Source organism: Charadrius vociferus, unplaced genomic scaffold, assembly GCF_000708025.1.
Source record: "Charadrius vociferus isolate BGI_N301 unplaced genomic scaffold, ASM70802v2 scaffold549, whole genome shotgun sequence".
Lineage (NCBI taxonomy): Eukaryota > Metazoa > Chordata > Aves > Charadriiformes > Charadriidae > Charadrius > Charadrius vociferus.
In genome coordinates, this window is record NW_009650103.1 from 4,771,739 (window position 1) to 4,791,494 (window position 19,756).

The 19,756-nt window shown below is 40.1% G+C and overlaps 1 protein-coding gene across 1 annotated transcript; it reads left to right on the top strand.

Annotated features, from left to right (window-relative positions):
* Window positions 1–471: 471 nt before the first annotated feature.
* GOLGA1 (golgin A1) lies at window positions 472–16,526 on the top strand. Its single transcript, XM_009892286.1, has 22 exons — window positions 472–606; window positions 2,136–2,226; window positions 3,621–3,695; window positions 4,202–4,299; window positions 4,822–4,854; window positions 5,621–5,749; window positions 6,061–6,230; window positions 6,628–6,739; window positions 6,864–6,959; window positions 7,182–7,307; window positions 7,682–7,777; window positions 8,216–8,311; window positions 8,578–8,730; window positions 8,962–9,057; window positions 9,789–9,878; window positions 11,110–11,212; window positions 12,083–12,240; window positions 12,715–12,876; window positions 13,405–13,464; window positions 14,282–14,452; window positions 15,445–15,531; window positions 16,446–16,526. The coding sequence occupies exons 1-22, from the start codon at window positions 472–474 to the stop codon at window positions 16,524–16,526; spliced, it is 2,418 nt and encodes an 805-aa protein (XP_009890588.1).
* Window positions 16,527–19,756: the final 3,230 nt, after the last annotated feature.

The window sequence follows — 19,756 nt, forward strand, 5'->3', positions numbered from 1 at the left end:
GGGCCGGCCCCGGGCTTCCCTCGCCTTTGGGCGGGGGCCGCGCTGCGGAGGGCCGCCGGGCTGTGGAGAGCCGCACGCCGCCCCCGCAGTGGGTCTGGCACCGGCCTGGCGGCGCCAGCCGGTCCGTCCAACGCCCTCACGGGCAGGGTTTGGGTTCTTAAAGGCTCCTGCCCTGGGTGACTTTTTTCTTAGTGTATTATAACAGGTGTGATATTAAAAGGTATTTAGTTGTGTTTAAATGCCTAATACGGGTAGAAATTTTTAGTGTGGAAACCGTATCTATTTAATTTGCAGGTACTCTTAGGCTATGAAGGCTTTAATGGAACTAGAAATGCAATAAAACTCAGTGGATGAGGCGCAAAATTAAATCTCGGCATCTGGAAGCTTTAAACAGAGCGTCACTCTATTAACCATATTGGAGGTAGTGGCTTTTCAAAGTATCTGGGTATTTCAGTGCTATAGAGCAGTAAAATGTTTGCAAAACTGAAGAAGAAGATAGCAGAAGAGGCAGCTATCGCTCCCAGGCCAGGAGGAGCTGCCAGGATACCCAGGTCTGGCAGTAAGGAGTCAATTACCTCCGTGGGAGCGGACTCCGGAGATGACTTTGTGAGTTACACCTTGCTTTGAAATTTGATTTCTCCTACAGTATTTCTATTATGGCTTTACAGACAACCATTTTAAGTCTAGTGTGCGAGTTGAATACGGATCAGGGTGTCTTCGTACATCTTAATGCATAAATGAATCATTAGCTTAAATAAACTTAAATACTGAAGAGGAAATGTTTGCATGTTAACCATAGTAGTTACCAGGAGGCTCATATTCCCATGTAAACATGAGTTACAAAGCTGTTTCAATACAGAACATTATTAAACAGACATAAAATACTGAATAAAGCTGTAGTAACACGTAAGATATCTATTTGTAAAATTAATTACTGAAGCAGTAGGGAAGCAAGTTAGGTACTGGTTAGCAATGATGTTTCTGTGGTCCTCTGTTTACCTGTGGGCTTCCTGGTACTCTTCCTACTCGAGCATGTTGTTTATGCAACGTGTATTCAGTTTTGCTGCACTTCAAACTATTAGAGTTCCTCCAACGTCTGGTTTGAACTTTCATTATAAAGCATTGTTTAAGAAAGCTGTGCCATTCCAGGAGCATATGGGTTAAATGAAACCGTGTAATGCTCTGGCACCTCTGCCCCTTGATGGCTATCATGTTTTTGAAAACCTGGATTAAGACACAGTGTCGCACCACCGTTGGAGCCAACAGTACCCGCTGTATTGCAGCAAGTCACTTTATGATTCTGTTTTACTGTCTGCAAAATGGAGAAGTTACACGGTTGAGTTTTAACTTCGTTTTTTTTCTGAAGCGCAGCTGAAATTCAAGTTCTATTGAGCAGAAAGTTGGAGCTCCTAATCTTTGAATACATTTTATAACAGAAATATTAGTCTCCTGTTTTTCTGAATTTTTTTTGTGCTTGACAAGTTCTCACATAGAAATTTCATTCTTGTGAGTTTACAGAACAGAAAATAAATAATGATGGTAGCTGAAATCTTGAGCCATTTTCAGAAAATCTTCAAGAATTAGTTGGTTTAGCAATATTTAATTGCTCTTAATACTGATTTTTATGGGGTAAAAAAACCCCGTACATAATCATGAGTCTATTTTGCATGGAGAGACCATTGCCTGGAAAGACTACGGTGTTCGTGCTAAAGCGAGCTTATCCCACGTGAAGGGTGTTACTGTTTCTTTTCTATTTAGTTTTTCTGAAGACTTTTGCTTTGACACATCCTGAAACCTCTACTGTAAAGCCTGATTTTTTTTCCCCCTTTAGTCTTTCTATTATGTCATCTCCTCAGTGACCAGTTTGAACAAACGGTTTTCAGCTATAGCTTTTTTGAAAGCGTTGTATTTGATGGAACAGACCAGTGTTGCAGAGCTGGCTGTTTAAGCCCGTACTGTTTTTCTTCTTCAGCATTTTTTACACATTCTGCTGTGCTAGTACAACTTTCCCCTTTATGTGAGAAACTGAAGCATTATTCCTGGGTGGGATAATGTTTATTATCTTAGAGTTGGTATAGGGCAGGATCACTTTTTCTAAATTTTGTAAGTTTCATGAGTGGTGTTTTTCTACCAAGGCTTCTGATGGAAGCAGCTCCAGAGAGGATCTTTCATCCCAGTTGTTCAGAAGAAATGAACAAATAAGAAAACTGGAGGTCAAGCTGTCTGGTATGTGTCTTGATACAGATAAAACCCTATTACTTTAGGAAATATTTTCCTTTGAACTTGTGTTTTAATTTATTGAAAATACATGGGTTTAGGGGTTTTTTTGTTACCGTTTGTAACAACCCTGTTGATCGTCATCTAGGTAGCACCCAGTATAACTGATTTTTTTTATAAAGATGACTGATTCTTTTCTGCTGATTTCATGACACGTTTGTGTGATTCTTTTGAATGGCTGGGATAGCTTTCTGTCCCCATGCTTCAGTCTTTCCCCATTTTTATTTTACTTACTCTGTGTACATAATGGTTTGTTTCTTTTAAGATCTAAGCTTTCTGATGTAGCACAGTAACCATCCTTAAATAAGTGAACTTTGAAATTAAGAAAAAGCAAAAGATTCAACATAAAACAGTCTTGAGGCTTTTTTTCTTTCTAAGATAATACTTGGTTCTGTAAAGCTGTAGTCAGGGCCCTGCTCTGACACTGCTTTCCATCCCTGTTGTGTGCAGTGGGTTAGAGACTAGGCTAAACTGTGTTATGCTGCTGCTTCTCAAAGCTCATAGAAGGCCTTGGAAAATAAGGAAAGGTTATAGCCAGCTCAGGTTTATTTTAGTTTGCTTTGGAGACTTATCAGGCTCCTGTTCAGTTCAAGAAAATGTAGGATTCAGAAATGCTTTCACATTGCAATTTGAAAATGTTCACCTGTTTACATAAGGTAAACTTAAAAGTGTTGGTTGGGGCTTAGTAGGAGAGAGGGAGGCTCTGAGTATCAAGAGACTCGTGCAAGCAGCCCAGTCAGTAAGTAAATCCTCCTTTCCGTTGTACATAAACTTCTCCAAGGTGTGTGGGTATTTTATTCTGTCTTTTTATATCTGCCTGCCTTCAGTTCTGCTCGGTAGGCACAGTAGTGGTAAGAGCACGAGATCAGCCAGGTGGGAGCACCAGTTAGGGCTCACCTCAGAAACACTGCGAGACTTGTACGGCACTGCGAGCAGTATGGAGCAGGGATGCGGTGTCTGTGAATTGGCCCATCCTCTCATCCTCCAGTGAGAGAGACCTTTCCTAAACAGAGTTAACAAATCACAGTTCTTGAATGAAGTAAAATGTGGGATAGTTCTTCGTTCTCTGGCACTGCCCTTTTTTGTGTCACTAGCACATCTAGGACAGCTCCTCCTGTTTGTACCAACCATTTACCCTCTGGGCAGTACAGAACTATTTGCTTGTGTTCATTGTTATGGTCACCCAAGTTTTCCTCAGCAGGCATGATTTTCTGATGGAGAAAAACATTGTCATTTTCCACTCATCCTTTTTTCTTTTTTTTTTTTCTTTTTTTTTTTTCCTGAAAATTTCCTTCCCCAATGTCTGTTCATTCCTGGTCTGTGCTTCTCCCTCCTCCCACAAGATTATGCTGATCAGATCCGAAACTTGCAGAAGATAAAAGAGAAGCTTGAAAATGCATTAGAAAAGCATCAGGATTGTACGTACTTTTCTTTTTCCTTTTTGTGTGTGTTGGGTTTTTTTGAGTTGAAAATTGTTGTGGTTGGAAGGCAGTGGGTTTGCTGTACAGATGTTTTAATCGTTTCCTTTCAAACTGAGCACCTCTAGGTTGCGAAGAATTACAACGCAAGTTCTTGCCTTATTTACAGTGTAAAAAGCAGCAGTAGTGTGTTGGCTCTTGAACAAAGTTCTTGTTACACTCCTTTTGCCAAATTTGGGGCTAACATGCAGGAGAGACTTTTTTGAAACCTACAGCTTTGTTATAATCCAGTGAGGAGCAGTACTGCTGTCTTCTGTTATTTCTGGCATCTGTCCAGCGTGCAAGCAGTGTGAGGTAGTAAGCGCACAGCGTTAGTGCTAGAGAGTCAAGATGGGGCTAATTACTTGCAGAAGAAGCTCTTTAAAGTTATAAATAACTTGCAGAAAATTGAGAAGAAATTTCGAAAGATGAGTTTTTAATTATAGCTGGTGATTCTCTGTTGATAGCCTCCATGAGGAAGTTCCAGGAGCAGAATGAAGCTCACCAGGCCAGTCGGGCCAAGATGGCTGAAGGGATGGCTTTGGCCTTAGAAAAAAAGGACCAGGTAACAGAGCTGGAAAACTCGGCTTTTGAGCATCTGTGCAGATCTGAGTGCATGACCTTGATGTTTTAAGCAGGTGTCACCATTAATTAAAGTAGTTGTTCTGCATTGTATTTGCTTCACATGCCAGCACTGAGAAAAGAAAGGAGTATTAAGTTCAAACGCCAGAAATGGTATAAGACCTGTCATTGTTCTGACTGTTCTTACTGTTTTTGAAAAGAGCCCACAACAATTTCTGATGCAAGGTTAAGCTTGCGCTTGTGTTAGGTAAGATTCGATTGCAGTAGACCTGTTGTCACTTTCATTTTATTTTACTTGCATAAGCTTATTCAGGTAGCATAAATGATTCCTCGGGTTTTATATTAAAACACTAGCTGTTAGTTTTCCTTTGCTGATTACTTTTTTAATGATTACCACAACTTAGTGTCTCTGTTAACAGTACAAATTAATTTTTTTAACTGTAATTGCTGCCCTTGAAAGTCTGCAAATGGGTTTTGATTTTTTTTTTTTTTCTTTCTTGTTCAGGTGTGGATGGAAAAAGTGGGTCAAATTGAAAAGGTAATAAGCTTTGGGGGGTTGGGTGGGTTTTTCATGTGTGTGTGTACTTGTAAGCACCGGCCTGTACGCTTTCTACAGCTCAACTCTGCTCAGCCCTTTTTATTATTTGATCTTTGCTCAGTGGGAGTGGCCAGACATTTGTTTTCATGTCCTGGTTTGAGACCCAGTGTTTCAGGAGGTATATCTGGAATTATTTTTCAGAGGGAAAGTACAGAATGATGAGTTGCAATGAGAAAGATATGCTTCTCTAAGGTGGAACAATAGTTTCCTTTATTACAGAGGGAGGCAGCTGGGATGCGGAAGGAGGTAGTGACTTTGTTTGAGGTTTTGCAGTAGATCATCTGTTTCATAAAATAAACAAAACTGTTTGGTAGAGATATTTTTAATACAGGATTTCAGTCTTGTACTTGTTTGAGCTGTTTAACTTAGTCTATTTTAAAGTATCTCTGATTATGAAGACATTAAACATGCTACTATTTGCTCTCAATTTTTAAGGTTTCAGTTAGGTGATCATTGGCTGCATTGTAATGAATGAATATGGATTTTTTTTTTTGTAATTTTAAAAGTTTGGCAATTTGCTCCACATTGTTTACTGTGACATGAATGTGGTAGAGTTTCTAGTTCTAGATGTAGCACCATCAGAGAACCTTATGGCTGCAAGACAAGGTTCCTTTCCTAGAGAGTTTCATTAAACTTAATCTATTGACTTGAAATGAGCATACTGGTAGTCTTGGATTCCTTTTTTTTTTTTTTGTTGGTTTATCAGGAGAAAAAAATGCTTGAAACACAGTTACAAGAAATGAGGGAGCAGAGTTTGAACCTTTTTCAAAAAAGAGATGAAATAGATGAACTGGAGGGCTTTCAACAGCAGGAAATTGCCAAAGTTAAACACATGGTAAGATTGTTTTAAACTTTTTTTTTTTCCTTTCCTAAAATTTCTGTTAGAATACTGAGTTAGTGGTAGCTCTGCATTAATTTTTTTAGCCTTTATGCTTGTATACAGTCCTGGTCAGTGTCAAAATCCTAACAGTAGTTACATACATACGGTATTAGATAGTTTTATTTCAGCAGTGACTTTCCTGGGAGTTGTTTATTGTTTCATTTAATTCAGCTCATAACTTAATAAAAGAGACAAGCTTCAATGAGGAGATTTTATCAGTGTTACCAGATCATCTGTATTGTCAAAGATAACATTCTAATATTCAGCTTTTGAAAAAGGAAGAATCTCTGAGCAAAACAGAGCAGGAACTAGAGGCGTGCACTCGAGAACTAAGCCACACTAAAGAGGTGCTTCAGGATGCCAGCAATGAGTCATCAGGCCTAAGGAAAGATCTTCAGGAGTTGCAGCAGCAGTTCTTGGACCTGGAGGCGCAGAGGTACGGATGTGCTGTTTCAGGGGGAGCAGTGTATTCATTTCCCCTATACTTTTACTTTGTGCCCAGTTCTGTCTTTTTAGAAGAGTTTATATGTGTAGTGAGCTGACTGAATTGCTTCTGGTATGCCAATGTAGATGTAAATGCCAAGTTCATATTTCTTTTCAAGCCAGTTAAAGTAGTACTTGTTTGTAAGCTTGCTATGTTTTCTTTTTTTCATAGTTTGAATGCTTAACTGTCACTTTTTGTAGAAAATGTATAATCAAGGAGCTGCTGGTTTTAGGACAAGAAAACCTTGTTGATGTTGCCTAGTCCATTTTCATAAGAAGCAGAATTATCTGCTACAGATTATTTTTCTGGAACAGTATGTCACCTTTTTTTTTATTCTCTTTCTGTGAAGAGATGAACTAATGACAGCTGAGACAAATGCAGAAAATAAGATCACTGCTCTGGAGTTAAGAGAACAGGAGCTACAAACTGTCATTCAGCAGCTTTCTGTAGACTTGCAAAATGTAAGTTTGAGTTAAGTGAGATTTGATTCAAAGAGCTCCTTGTCTGCAGAAGTTAGATTAGATATCAATTATGTGGTTTTGGGAATCTTAAGTTTCAAAGCAAGTAATTTCTCAAAATTTTTAGGCTCGAGTTGCTGGTTCTGGTTGGGAGAAGAGACTGGAAATGTTACAGGTGGAGCATGAATCTCTGACGGTGGAATATGAACAACACAAGCAAAAGGTTAAGTGTTTTCAGATGCATCTGCTGTTGGCTGGTGTAGCGGTGTACACTTGGGTAATGTGCTGTGGGTTTCAAACCTGGTGTCTAGAAATTGTTTTAGGATCCTATTGTCTTTTCAAATAGGACATTTCTCTTTCTAATGGCACTTCTTAAAGTCAAACCACAATGGATTAGATGAAAGCTTCACTACAAAAAACGTTCTGTGATTTCTTGTTCTCGTAGATGACTGTTGAATTTTCTGAGAGAAATAAACTTATTGAACAGCTGCAGGAAAAAGTTTCTTCTTTGGAAAAAAAGCTAGAAAGAAATCTTTCGGGGGATGAGCATGTGCAGGAGCTACTCAAGGAGGTAATTACACATTTATAGACCACTTAGAAGTGCAATCTTAGTGAGATTTTTTTAGGACATACATTACTTATCACACATGGAAAGAATATATGATGGTGTAATGCAGGCATGTTTGTCCTGTCAGTGTATATTGGCACGCTTTCTGTGCTGGACAGAATTGTGTGGGTGACTACATTGAGCCTGTTTATGTAGATATTGCACAGATATCTTTATTGGTCTTTCTGCATTGTCTGTCTGGGCAATGCATCTGACTGCTTAAAAGCAAAAGAACAGCTTTAGTTTGACTTTATTAATGAAATAAAAAGAAAAATTTTAACTAAAAAACCCTTACCTTTTTGTCCGTCCTTCCTCCTGTTCTTCATCTCAATGTTCAGAAAGCCACTCTTGAGCAGAGACTGGGTGAAACCAGGCAGCAGCTACTAGCAGACAGAACACACCACACTGAGACTCTGAACCGGTTGGAAACACAGGTAAGTTTTGGTTGGTTTTTTTTCCCCTACAGTCCCACTGTTCCCAGCATCTTTATGCCCTATACCTCCTCTCCGCACTGTACTTGTGCTCTCAAAGGTGAGACTATGTCACATTTAGTCTTGAAAGGAAAGTCTAATTGATCAATGTCTTGCTCATCTCTCCACCTTCAGTGGTGGAGAAGGGCCTTGAGGTTATGAAGTTTGAGATTTCATGCGTATCTTCTCTGTCCTAAGGAACAAATAGCTGAAGCACAAGCATTGCTGGGGGTAGTGGTGTGGTGAAGAGGTTTTAAAAGCAGCATGTGTCAAGTAGGCAGTCTCTGAACTATGTGGTTTTAACGTTTACCTTCCCCTACTTGGTCGTCCCACATTCTGTACGTTTTTTCTAATAACGTAGATGCCAATGGGTAAGGAATTTAATGTATGGTTATATTTTAGAAGAAAGAACTGGAACAAAAACTGCAGATTGCTACAGAAGCATTGGAAAAGAACAAAGAAGCAGCTGCTGAGCAGGATCTGAAGATCCAGAAGCTGGTGAGTATGTTGCATGATGTTTCACTGACCAGTATCAGATCAGTCTTCAGCATTGCCAGAGACTCGTTTCTCTGTTTGTTTTGTTACTCAAGTGTTTTCTTGCTGTTTGTCTCCTAAACTAGTGTCTGTATATGAGTGCATGACGCTGCTGCCAAAGCAATAGTGTTGCTTTAGTTTGAGTCTATGTTGCATGGAATGGTGTCCAATTCTTGTCAGAGCTTCAAAATACCTTTTTATTAAACATAGTGTTCTTTATTTCTCTTAAGCAATCTGGTCTAGAGGATGAAAGAAACAAACTACAACAACAGATTTTAAATGAGAAACATCAGTATGATCAGAAAGTTACTGGGCTGGAATCTCAAATTGCTGCTCTTGAAACAGCTTGGGAATTTGAAAAAACAGCTGCTCAGCACAGGATCGTAAGTACAGAAACTGTTCAGTGGGCCACGTGAGCCTTCTCACAATTATTTTAACATGGTTTGTAGACCTTGCGTGTTGTCTGAATGTTCTTATTCAGCACTCCTGGCATTATAATAGTAGATCTCATACTTTGAGAAATTAAATATGAACAAAGCATTTGACGTGTTTAATTTTTTAAACAAAGCATTAGGATAATTGTGCTTAGTATTTAAGCAATCTTTATTTTACAGAGCCAGTTGGAAAAGGAAAATGAAAGTCTTAATGGAAGCAGAGAAGAGTATGAGAATTCTTTAAAAAAACAAGAGTCTGAATTCAACAGGCTAAAGGTAAAGCCTTAATTGGTTCGTGACATTGGTTAAATAAAGAGCCGAGTTTGAGAAACAGTTAATGGCAAAGTTTACTATATTCTTCGGACTTGGAGTCACATTACATTCAGGTTGCATGTACTTCCAGCTGTAAATCATCTACCTCAGTAGAAATGCATTTGAGGACCATTACAAATGGTTGATCCTTTTCTGAAACGGAACGCTTGGGTCTGCCTAAATCAGGCAGAAATAATACATTCCCGTATTGTCAGGCATGAAGGGTTTTTAAATCCTGTTAGCAGTAATGAATATGGAATAGTTCAGAATCAAATTCCATTCATAGCATTCAAAACAAAAGTTAAAAACTTAAGTTGGTCAGGTATTTATAGTTTATACTGTCTGTTGACTGTAATTTTAGATTGTTGCAAGGTTTTTTTTCCTGTAGCTACTCTCAGATGCACAACTGCAATTAAAGTTGTAGGAAGGAGCTACTTCTTTGTAATAGGGACTTCAAGCTGAAGAATGTTTTAAGCATTGGATATGTTTGGTCTCTTACATCAGTTCTGTGTTGCTGTTACATGTGCAGATAGCAGCAGTGCAGTAAAATAAAACAGTCACTGTCATTTGGAAGGGTAAATCATGATGTGGTAAAACACCTATAAATTCTAGTTGCTAATGGATTTGGGTTTAAAGATGAGACTGACTTGATTTTAGTTGTCTCAGGTAACCTCTAAATTGCTTTTGGTTTGCAGAATGAATTGAGCAGCAGAGAGACTGTCAGCGTTGAAATTGCTAAAGCATTGGAAGAAACACGAAAACAAAGAGAGGAATTGCAGCAGCAGGTTGGTTAATAGCTACAGTCTAAAATATATTTGGGTCTCCCCACCTTGCACGCAGACTAGACTAGATTTGGACTTGATTACCATTAACAGTCAGGAACATTAATCAGAATCATATCCTCAGCATGGAAGACAGCAGTGGTTGCCTCAGTAAACTTCAAACTTAAGAGTGTCTGTGTAAATGCCTGCACAAGAATGTAATCAACATACGTGAGTTATTCCAGTGGAAGAATGTAAACTGCTGCTGACTGCAAAGTTAAGGATATTTGTAAGTTTGTATGTATATTCATAAGTTTGTAACTCTCAAGAATTATGGCAAGTTGCGGCAGCTGAATATGAACAACTGAGGGGAAGACCAGGTAGTAGCAAGTGAATACATTTGCTCGGAATGAAGGTGACTGATATTTCAGAGCCCTTTACACCTCTAAGATGGAGCATAGTCCCAGCCATCCTGAGGCACCGACTGGTTGGCAGTTTATTTTAAAGAAACCTATTCATTCTGTTCTTGTTCATTTCAGCACTTCTATCACATTGTCCCTCTGAAGCACAGCAGTTCCAAAACTGTAAATTTCCTCATAGGGAGGAGGTTGTATCCAGTAACCAAAAAGAAGAGACCACCTAGAATTTATATTATTAAAAATGGTCATGGTGGATAAAGTGAGCTTGTGTTTGCTAAAGCTGGGAACTGCCAGCTGAGCAAGTCTGGCTGAATGTAGTACCATCTTTTGGTTTCTTCATTCTTCTGGGACTGCTGTGGGTCCTGTGCTTGCTTAGTCCAGCTGTATGTAAAAGCGGTATAAGGCGATCTCTGGTGTTGCTCTGCGGCTGTCTTACAGCTGCCACCTGCTGGTTATGAGGCAATCTGTAATTGTGGCGAGGAGTTTATCAAAAACAGAGTGTTTTAGCTCTTAGAACACATTGACTGCAGTGCTTTTTAATGAGGTCAGTAATGTGAGTCTCTGGACAGATCACAGACATCCACATTGTATTATCTGTAACACTAATGCTGCACAAATCACTTTTTCAAGGTGTTGTATTGCCTAGCACAGAGCTCAGGCAGCCCCTGCCAGTTGTAGATACCAGCCACTGCCTTTGTCACTGATACAAGAATTCTTCTCCAGTCATTCCCACAAAAAAAAAAAATAATTCTGAACCTTGAGGTATGTTGAAATCTTTCAGTGCCCTCTTCTAGTTTAAATCTTAAATGACTTCTGTTTGTTTGCCTGCTTTGAAGGTTTCACATCTGGCTTCCGTAATAAAGGAAAAAGACCAGCTCATTGACGAAAAGTGTGATATGCTTCTAAAACAGAAGGAAGAACTAAACCAACTGAGTCAAGGTTAGACCAAACGAGTCTACTGTATCCCAGACAGCTTTATCTAAGTACAGTCTCTAGTTCTGGGCTTGCCTTGGAGATTGTGGTAATTCTAGATTTCTCTTCCGTGATTGATCTATTAGAATTTTCAAAATCTTGAATCCTTCAGTAATGAGTGGACAGTCTCTCTACTGCATCCTTAAAAACAAAATCACTTTTTTAAATCAAAGTCTTATGTTTATACACCAGAAAATAACAAACCTTGCTGTACTTTTTGCAAATCATTGTTTTGCGTAGAACATGAAATAAGTGATCCAGATCAAAAACTGTTCCTTCATTGCAACAGTTTAAAAACTGCATTTGCTTGAAAGATTATTTACATTCTTAAACTGATATTCCACAGTTATACTAAAAAAATGAAGTGCGGTCATCTTCATTCAATTCCTGACCTCACCGTGTTTCTCTTGTGTGTTGCCATTATTTAGAAGGGGAACAGAACCGAAGCGTCTTGTTGCACCGTGCCACTGGCTAGCCATGTCAGTAGGCCCTTGCGCCAGGGAGCATTCCTGCTCACAGCTCAGCCCCACGTTCCCGTGCAGTCACGGCACAAGTCACACAGACTTCTGATGGGGGTTTTTTAGAGCAAGTATAATTGATAATTATGTTGTTAAGTATTAAAATCACTCTGACTTTCAGATAGTTAGGTTGTTCCTTTGCAAAAACACGCTTGTGAGCTTGGGTGGCTTAAATTCTGTCGTCTTTCTGTCTTTACAACAGAGCAAGGCAAAAAGGTCAGGATTTACTGTCACTGTAACTTGCTTTGTTTAAGAAAAATAATTAAAACTCCCCATTTGATTGAGTAGGCTGATACTAATCAGGTCTTTCCTTTCTCAGATCATGAAGCTGTCTTGCTGCAAATGCATCAGTTGCAGTCTGACATAGAGGCAAGTAATAGCCGAGCAGTGGAGAAAGAAGAAATGGCAAGAAAGGAAATTGATGAACTGAAGTTGCAGATACAGGAGTGCCTGTTGGCCAGAGAGCACGAGAAAAATGTGAGTGCAGTTGCAAATCTGATCTGTTCAGACTTCTCAGGAAAATAAGCAGGTGTACAAGGGACCCCAGTCCTGTCATGCCTGGTGATACATGCTCCGACAACTTGCTCATGACCTCAAACACCAGCAGTGCAGACCACCGTTACTTGTTGTTCCCGCTCTTTCTCAAGAAAGCTGTTTCCTGTCTGATCTGTGACTTGTTTGTGAAAGACAACCCCTTATTTTATTTGACTCATAAAATGTCGTGAGAAAACCATTATGAAACCAATGAGACAGAGACCCAAAAGCAATAAGCAGGCCAGTGAGAGGTGTACCAACTAGACTGCCATTAATGCTTTCTGGTTTAAAAAACTCATAACCACCACCACCCTCCAAAAACAACCACCGAAAAGAAGTCTAGCTTTCTCCCTGGGGAGCATTCCTGGGCTGCAAACGTCATGATACCTCTGCCATTCACTCTTTTCATTTTTATAGGTTTCAGAACTAGAGGAGTCAACAGGAGTCTTGAGCAACAAGCACTTCCATTCTCCAGAAAACCGTGTGGCGGAACAGAATGGAGAGGTAGCAGCTGCAGATGTCATTAAACTTCAGAAGGATAACAGAGAGCTGGAACAGCAAATTGCTGAGAAAAACAAGGTGAACTGAAACGGCAGAAACAGCTGTTAGCCTTTCCACTTTTAATTAGGAAGTCTAATAATTGGTGCTGCCCATGCTGCAGCCTTAGAAGGACAGGCTTACCAAAACAGCAGATCCAGTTTGAATCCGGTATTCTGTGAGTAATTTTTTTTTTTCCTCTGGATTGTACAAGGATCTAGTGACAGTGGATAAAAACTGCAGCCAGAATTGTAGGAATCCTTATCTATTTTGGAGGAAAGATGCACCAAATGATACTGTTTACAGCTTTCCTGCAGAGCCCCTTTGTGCGAATTCAGTTCATTTCCCCTGTGCTGTCACATGAAAGCCCAAGTATCCTGTCACATGCCTGCTAATCCGTGCAGCTAGAAAGGCAAGACGTTTAGGTTGCTTCTTCAGAGCTGTCAATGTTGTTTCATGATTGTTTCATTCATTACACTCGTTTGTCCTGGGTTTTTCCAGAGATCTGTGGGTTAAAATGTGCCCTGACAATGAATGCTGTATTAACGCTATCCTTTACTCTGCTTACAGATGATAAAGCAGCTACAGCAAAGAATGACAGAACTCAAGAAAACCCTCCAGAAAGAGCTGGTAAGGGTTATGTTTTTTCATTCTCTTCAGCTGGCACTTACTGACAGTTACATGCACTACTAATTCCAAAAACGTGACTACTGGCTAGAGCGTAATGTTTTTTGCTAGAGATGTCTGCAGTTTCCTCGTGTTTGCAGGCAGATCAGTGAACCCTTAAATTAAGGAAGTACGTTATTCTGGATCATTTATGGAAAGGATGGTGTGTCAGGTAGCCGTCACCACTTGGTTCTTGCAAGGGAGAATTTTAGCTACAGAAGACCTGTGTTTGGTAATCTTGGGCATTTAATACATTTTTGTAGATTGAACAGCTAAGGTTTGACTGGTACTTAGCTGCCATTCAGCTAAGTTTTACCATGGGAGTGATATCTGCACCAGGGAAAGCTCCCCTTTGATTCCTCTAAAAATAGTTTTCCTCTCCAAGAAAAAGTTCTTCTATTTAAAAAAAAAATGACGGAGGTTTTAAAATCATTATTTTTGTTCTGAGCTTGAAAACTGCTTTGGAGAAAGCCCACATTTGAACGACACAGAGCAGGTTAGTGATAAAAGAAAATTATCAGGTGATAGCTTCTACCGTGGAGGCAGCTCCATGCTGGTTTGGGTAATGTACATGTAACACTAACGGCAACCAGCTTCTGTGCTAGAGCCTAGGGAGAGGTGAAGACACTTCTCCACTGTGATCCACGAAGAATGAGAAATTTGTCCTGTTGATTCCCAGGTTGTACCCACCTTGTAGATACAAGCCTTCTCTCAGACTCGGATCCTCTCCCAGTGTCAAGCTGACAGAGTCTACAATGTACTTCTCTCTTTCGGTTTTCAGAAAATAAGGCCTGACAGTGAGATACCTGAAGTACGTGAAAAAGCAAATTCTGAAGTGCCTAATGCTTCTGTGACTGTCACAAACAACTCTGATTTAAATGACTCAAGGGAGATAAACTTTGAGTACCTTAAACATGTTGTACTAAAATTCATGTCCTGCCGGGAATCTGAGGTAAAGATGTACACTTACCTTCTCTTTCTAAGTCTGTCTAGAAACTGTCTAAGTCTCTAGAAACTGCCACCTTGTACCTGCTAAGGACACTTCTAGGAGATTTCCATACTTTTACACTTAAAAAGTTGTTGACTGATTCATCAGAATGAAGCAAAATAGCTAATAGTGATATGTTTGGGAGTACAGATTATTATGAACTAAATGAAAGGGAAATGTGAATTTTTAAGTGGTGATTATGTCTGGAAGTTAAAGATCTGAAGCAACGAGACATTCCCTCTGCATTCCTCTAAAAAGCATATGGAGTATGTAATTAGAGTCAAGTGGTTGTATGTTTAAGAAAGAAAAAAAAAAAAAGCCACAAGAAAAAGACATAAACCACCTGCTCTTGATCTGTAAGAAGCGATTCCTTGTGCATTTGGAGCTCCTTCATGTTCTCCACATTGTGTCAAAAAAAGTTGAAGGTAAAAAAAGTCATACGCTTGACTTAATTGCAAGTCGGTGGGCAAGATCAAGAAATAATTGTGGAACTCTATGGTGTCCTGAGTGCTTGACTGCTTTAGTGACACTGCAGTGTGTGCCCCAGTTAGAACATTACTATGGAGTTAATACACATAAGTGTGCATTTGAAATGCCATGATTCTTTCCTACCTACATGCTGGTTTGATCAACTTTTCAAAGCTTACAAAAACTAGGATGCCACAGGAGCCAAGCTGCTTCTCTGTTCTAACTAACTAGGCTCCCCGTTTGTCTTCTTTCCCCAAAATATGCAAACCAATGTTAAAGAGCAGAAAGCCAGGAAACACAAACAGAAGAAATAAGATACAGGCCATCCTAGTCTCTTGGAGCTGGGGATAACAGAAGGCTGCTGGTCCGCTCTTCGCAGTTGTGACTAAAAAGTCTGTGACCAAACCTACAGAAAAACTGCTGCACCATAGTCCAGAATGTAGAGCCTGAGAGCATCATAAGCAACACAATGCTGTGGTTTCTTTCAGGCATTCCATCTAATTAAAGCTGTATCTGTGTTACTGAATTTTTCACAAGAGGAAGAAAACATGCTTAAAGAAACTTTGGAGTACAAGGTAAGGGCTGTGTTCCCTTTGTAGTCTCCAACAGGACTCCCAGCAGATGGAATGAGAGTTCTTAGGTGCTGGGAGATCATGAAAAGTATCTTTTCCAAATGTTAGCTACAGTAATAACTGTAATTGATTATTAAAATGTTAGCTAATCACATACATGTCGGAAATTGTCCATTTCAGTGAGGGAAATCGCAATTTTCAGTGCTTCAGAGAAGGAGTAACAGCACAGTTTTTCCCAGCGGACTGAGTCCATGGAGGGAGGCTGGAAGCTCCTTGCTGGAGTACAGTCAAATCTTTAAAAGCAGGAAGCCAAATTCTTGGTTCAAATGTACAGTCAAATGTTTAAAAGCAGGAAGCCAAATTCTTGGTTTGTCGCTTTGACATTGGGCTTAGACATGTAGATCTGTTCTTCCTTTCCATTGTGTAAAATGAGACCGTGTGTCCCTGGCTATGTGTTTGTTAGTGAGTGATCATTAACGAGCGCTGCCTCAGTCCCTTCGATGTCCTGCGTTCATCTCTGCCCACTCAGTGAGCTGGACGTGTTCAGTCTATGTATGATTGCAGCTGAGGGAGGTGCCCTTGCCATCTTGTTCAGGGAACAGTTTAATAGTAGATTGACTAAAGGTACCATGTTTAAATGACTGTAGATTTGCAATTTGTAATTACTTTAAAGGAATATATGTAAGTGTAATCTTCAGTCATCTTCACTTGTGGCAAATGGATGCTGTCTCTTCCAGATCTGATTGGGTGAAACTATCTTCACTGCGGTCTGAAGTCTGCAGTGTTCTGTTTTATAAACGGTTCTTTCCATCAAATGATGGGGAGGTGCCTGTGTACCGTATTCTTTCTTTTTTCAAATCTTCAGCCTCTTAAAAGCGTGAACCTAGCATAACATGTATTGTGCTTTCCTCTCCTAGATGTCATGGTTTGGGTCAAAGCCATCTCCTAAAGGCAGCATCCGGCCGTCTATCTCGAGCCCAAGGACACTGTGGCCTTAAGGGAACCTGAAAACGAGCAGTCAGCATCTCGCCACTTTTTTCTGTGAAAAGAACGCTGAACACACTAATTCAGGTGTGTCTTAATCACTGTCATTGCAGTATTTTGTACAAGAACTTTTGACACTGTTTACAAAACTAATACTGTGCAAGGAGAAATTGTCACTACAAGCTGAAACACCTCTTCTGGGTTGGATTTGGGGACTGTTGTCTCGACGGTCCCTCAATGGAAGTCTGCTCCTTGTGCTCATCGGTCTTGTTTTCTTGGCACCAAAGGGTAATGTTAACCTCACTAATAGCGGTGCTGGCAGTTCAAGCTTCTAACGCGTGCGTCTGTTACTGATGGTGATTCCAGCTTCTGTTTTGGAGGGCTAGAGCCGAGTAACTCTAGGCACAGTAAAGCTTCCTTGTCTCGCTGTGGAAAGCAAGCAATGAAAAAAAAAAAAAAATGTTGGCAGTACTGTATTGAGTTTTGGACAGTTTGAAAAGCCTTTCAAAGAACAGGAGCAGGAGCTTTAACCAAAAAAAGAAATCTGCCTTGCCTTGTTATACTGATAGAACTAATGGTTTGCATTTTTTCATATCACTGTGTAATTTAAGGTGCGTATATCCTGGCCTGCAGTCCTGAAGGCTGCATGTTGATGATGATTATTTAATTTGAGGGCACAACTTTAGAGTTGTCTGATTTTACTTTTCTTAAAGAAAAATAATATTTAAAATGGTCTTAATTATAGTACCTAATACTCAGTCGCCTTTAAAACTAATCTATTAGCCTGTACCATACGTTGTTAGCATTGGGAAGAAGGGGTAGTAAACCATTTTAAATTTTTAAAGCTGAATTCCAGGTATTGTAAATGCACACAGAGAATACCTTTTATTTAAAAAAAAAAAAAAACAATAATAATAATCTAGTGACAAAGATAAAAAATATTGGTACTAAACACTTTGATTTTTATTTTTTTTTTCCTTCCAAGTCTGCTAGCAACAAATCTTCGTAACCAGTATCTGCCTCTTGGGCTGTGGTTTTCTGTACTTCAAATACTGATGCTTAAAAACTGTTATGAACATGTAGTGGGCTGTTAACTGTCCCCTAGCTACATGGTGAAAGAAACGCTGCTCATGAGATTTTTGGTTTTGAGGGCAAAATTCAACTCGTAGTGAATAAATCTGGGTTTTAGCAGCTTGCTTTCCTTCCCCCTTAGGAAAAGGGGACCAAGGCGGCCCTTGCCTCACAGAGCGGAAGCACAATTTTGCCCATAGTTATTAACACCACTGTAGAATCTAGATGAAAAGGGGAAGCAGCAGCAAGTCTGACTTTAAAAATGGGACATATTTTCAAAAAACTACATGCGTCTGGAATTCGATGAGCAGGCTGCAGTTCTGGTAATTCACTTACAATGAGGTTTGTGTTACTAACAATACTTTTATTAAATATAGTCAAGAAAATTCAACCTGTCCTCTAGTAGGGGTACGGTCACTGTTCAGGTTTTTAACTCTGCTTTGCTAACAGGGGTCTGAATGACCTTGGCGGTGGCAGTCGAGGTGTAGAGTTAGTTACAGCACGTGAGCTGCGCCCTGCTCCCGTGGACCCTCGTGCTGTGGTGAAGATGGAAGTGTCCTTCCACACGAGGTCAGTTACCAGAGCGGAAAATGTGCTGCTCATCGAGACCCCAGGTGGCCTCCCCAGTTTTTGTTAATCAGCCATGTCCCAGACACGGTACTCGCAGTAGCCATTACCTTGGCACAAGTGACACTCCTCAGTTTAGAGCTAGGTTATATTTATTTAAAGTGAAGAAAACCAACAGGATTTTTTTAGTACACTAAAGCTTGTCCAAACACAGCCCTTAGTAACCTGATCCATGGCACTTAACAATTGCATAGGGAAGTTTATGGGAAGAGTACAACCGTGCTCTGATATGAAAATAGACAATCAAAAAGTGGGTTTGTATCAATTGCTCCAGTACTGAAACAAAGCAGGGGCAGGATGACCCTGTTGGTTCTGGGAAGATTTTATTCTCTACGGTCTTTTTCTTTAGACTGTCCCTCTTCCCGGCCTGTCTGTGGGACCTGAGACCAGGGGACAGGATTCCCTCTGCTCGCGCTGATGCCTGCTGAATGACTAATTGGTTTATGTTGATCCAGGCTTGAAAGGTTACTGCTGAACAGCAAAAGCAGTACAGGCAGCATAGAATAGAGAGTGACAACATAAAGTCTTAGATTATATATTCATTAACACAGCTTCAATTTAACATCCCAAAGCTCATACAGGATCAACTTACCATAACTCTAGTTCTTAAATGTTGAATTTTCTTTAGATATCAGAGCAAGAATGGTGTGTATACGTATATTAAAAAGCTAATGCACTTTCCCTTGTATAAAAACAGTGGTATACATAATCCTTTCTATGGCCATTGGTTTCTTTCCTTCTGTGCTGTAAATATGGATTGTATTATGAAACACTATGAAATTTGTGGTGCAATACATTTTGGATCAAAACCCTAATCTTGATTTCTTTCTCTTTATAGTTCTCGTTACCTCCACTGGGATGCTATAACTATTTAAAACTGAGAGATATTAAAACATGAAACAAACCCCACCTTCTGCCCATGGTAAGAATGGGTGTGTCAGACATGTAATTAAGGCTCCTATTTCTCATAGGGAGTTAAACCAGAAATGAGGCAGAGCGCTTCTGCCTCCTAAAATCCTCTCTCACAGGGACAGCTGCTGCTGCACTTTTAGCAGCCGATAAAAACAAAGACTGAGTGGAGCAGGAGCTCCCTGAGCAGCTGCTTCACTTGGAGTGTGCCTGTTTGTGCCAAAGGAAGGCTCCTTCCTGGCAGCCCCACAGCACACACTGCCCGCCGAGCCCCGGGGCACCGTCCATCCCCAGTGCGCTCTTTGCGGGTGCTGGAACTGATGGTGGAGACAGCGATGGTTTGAATAGGCGTGTGCTCTGTCTGGCCAAATCAAGGGTAACGCATCGTGCATACCGCCTCAAAGGAAGCAGCTCCTTTTGCTATACTTAAGTCCTGCAGAACTAATACGTAAATAAATTAACTCTGAAGTATTTTCTTGACTTTCCAGGATGGGCAAGAATATAAAAATCAAACCATGGGTGATTATCTATTCTGTTCACTGTAACTTAGAAGCCTTGATTGGGACAGCTGAGCTTGGCCTCACTCCCTAGAGCCGGCGTAGCTGGATTTGGGGACAAATTCTGTAAACAAACAGTT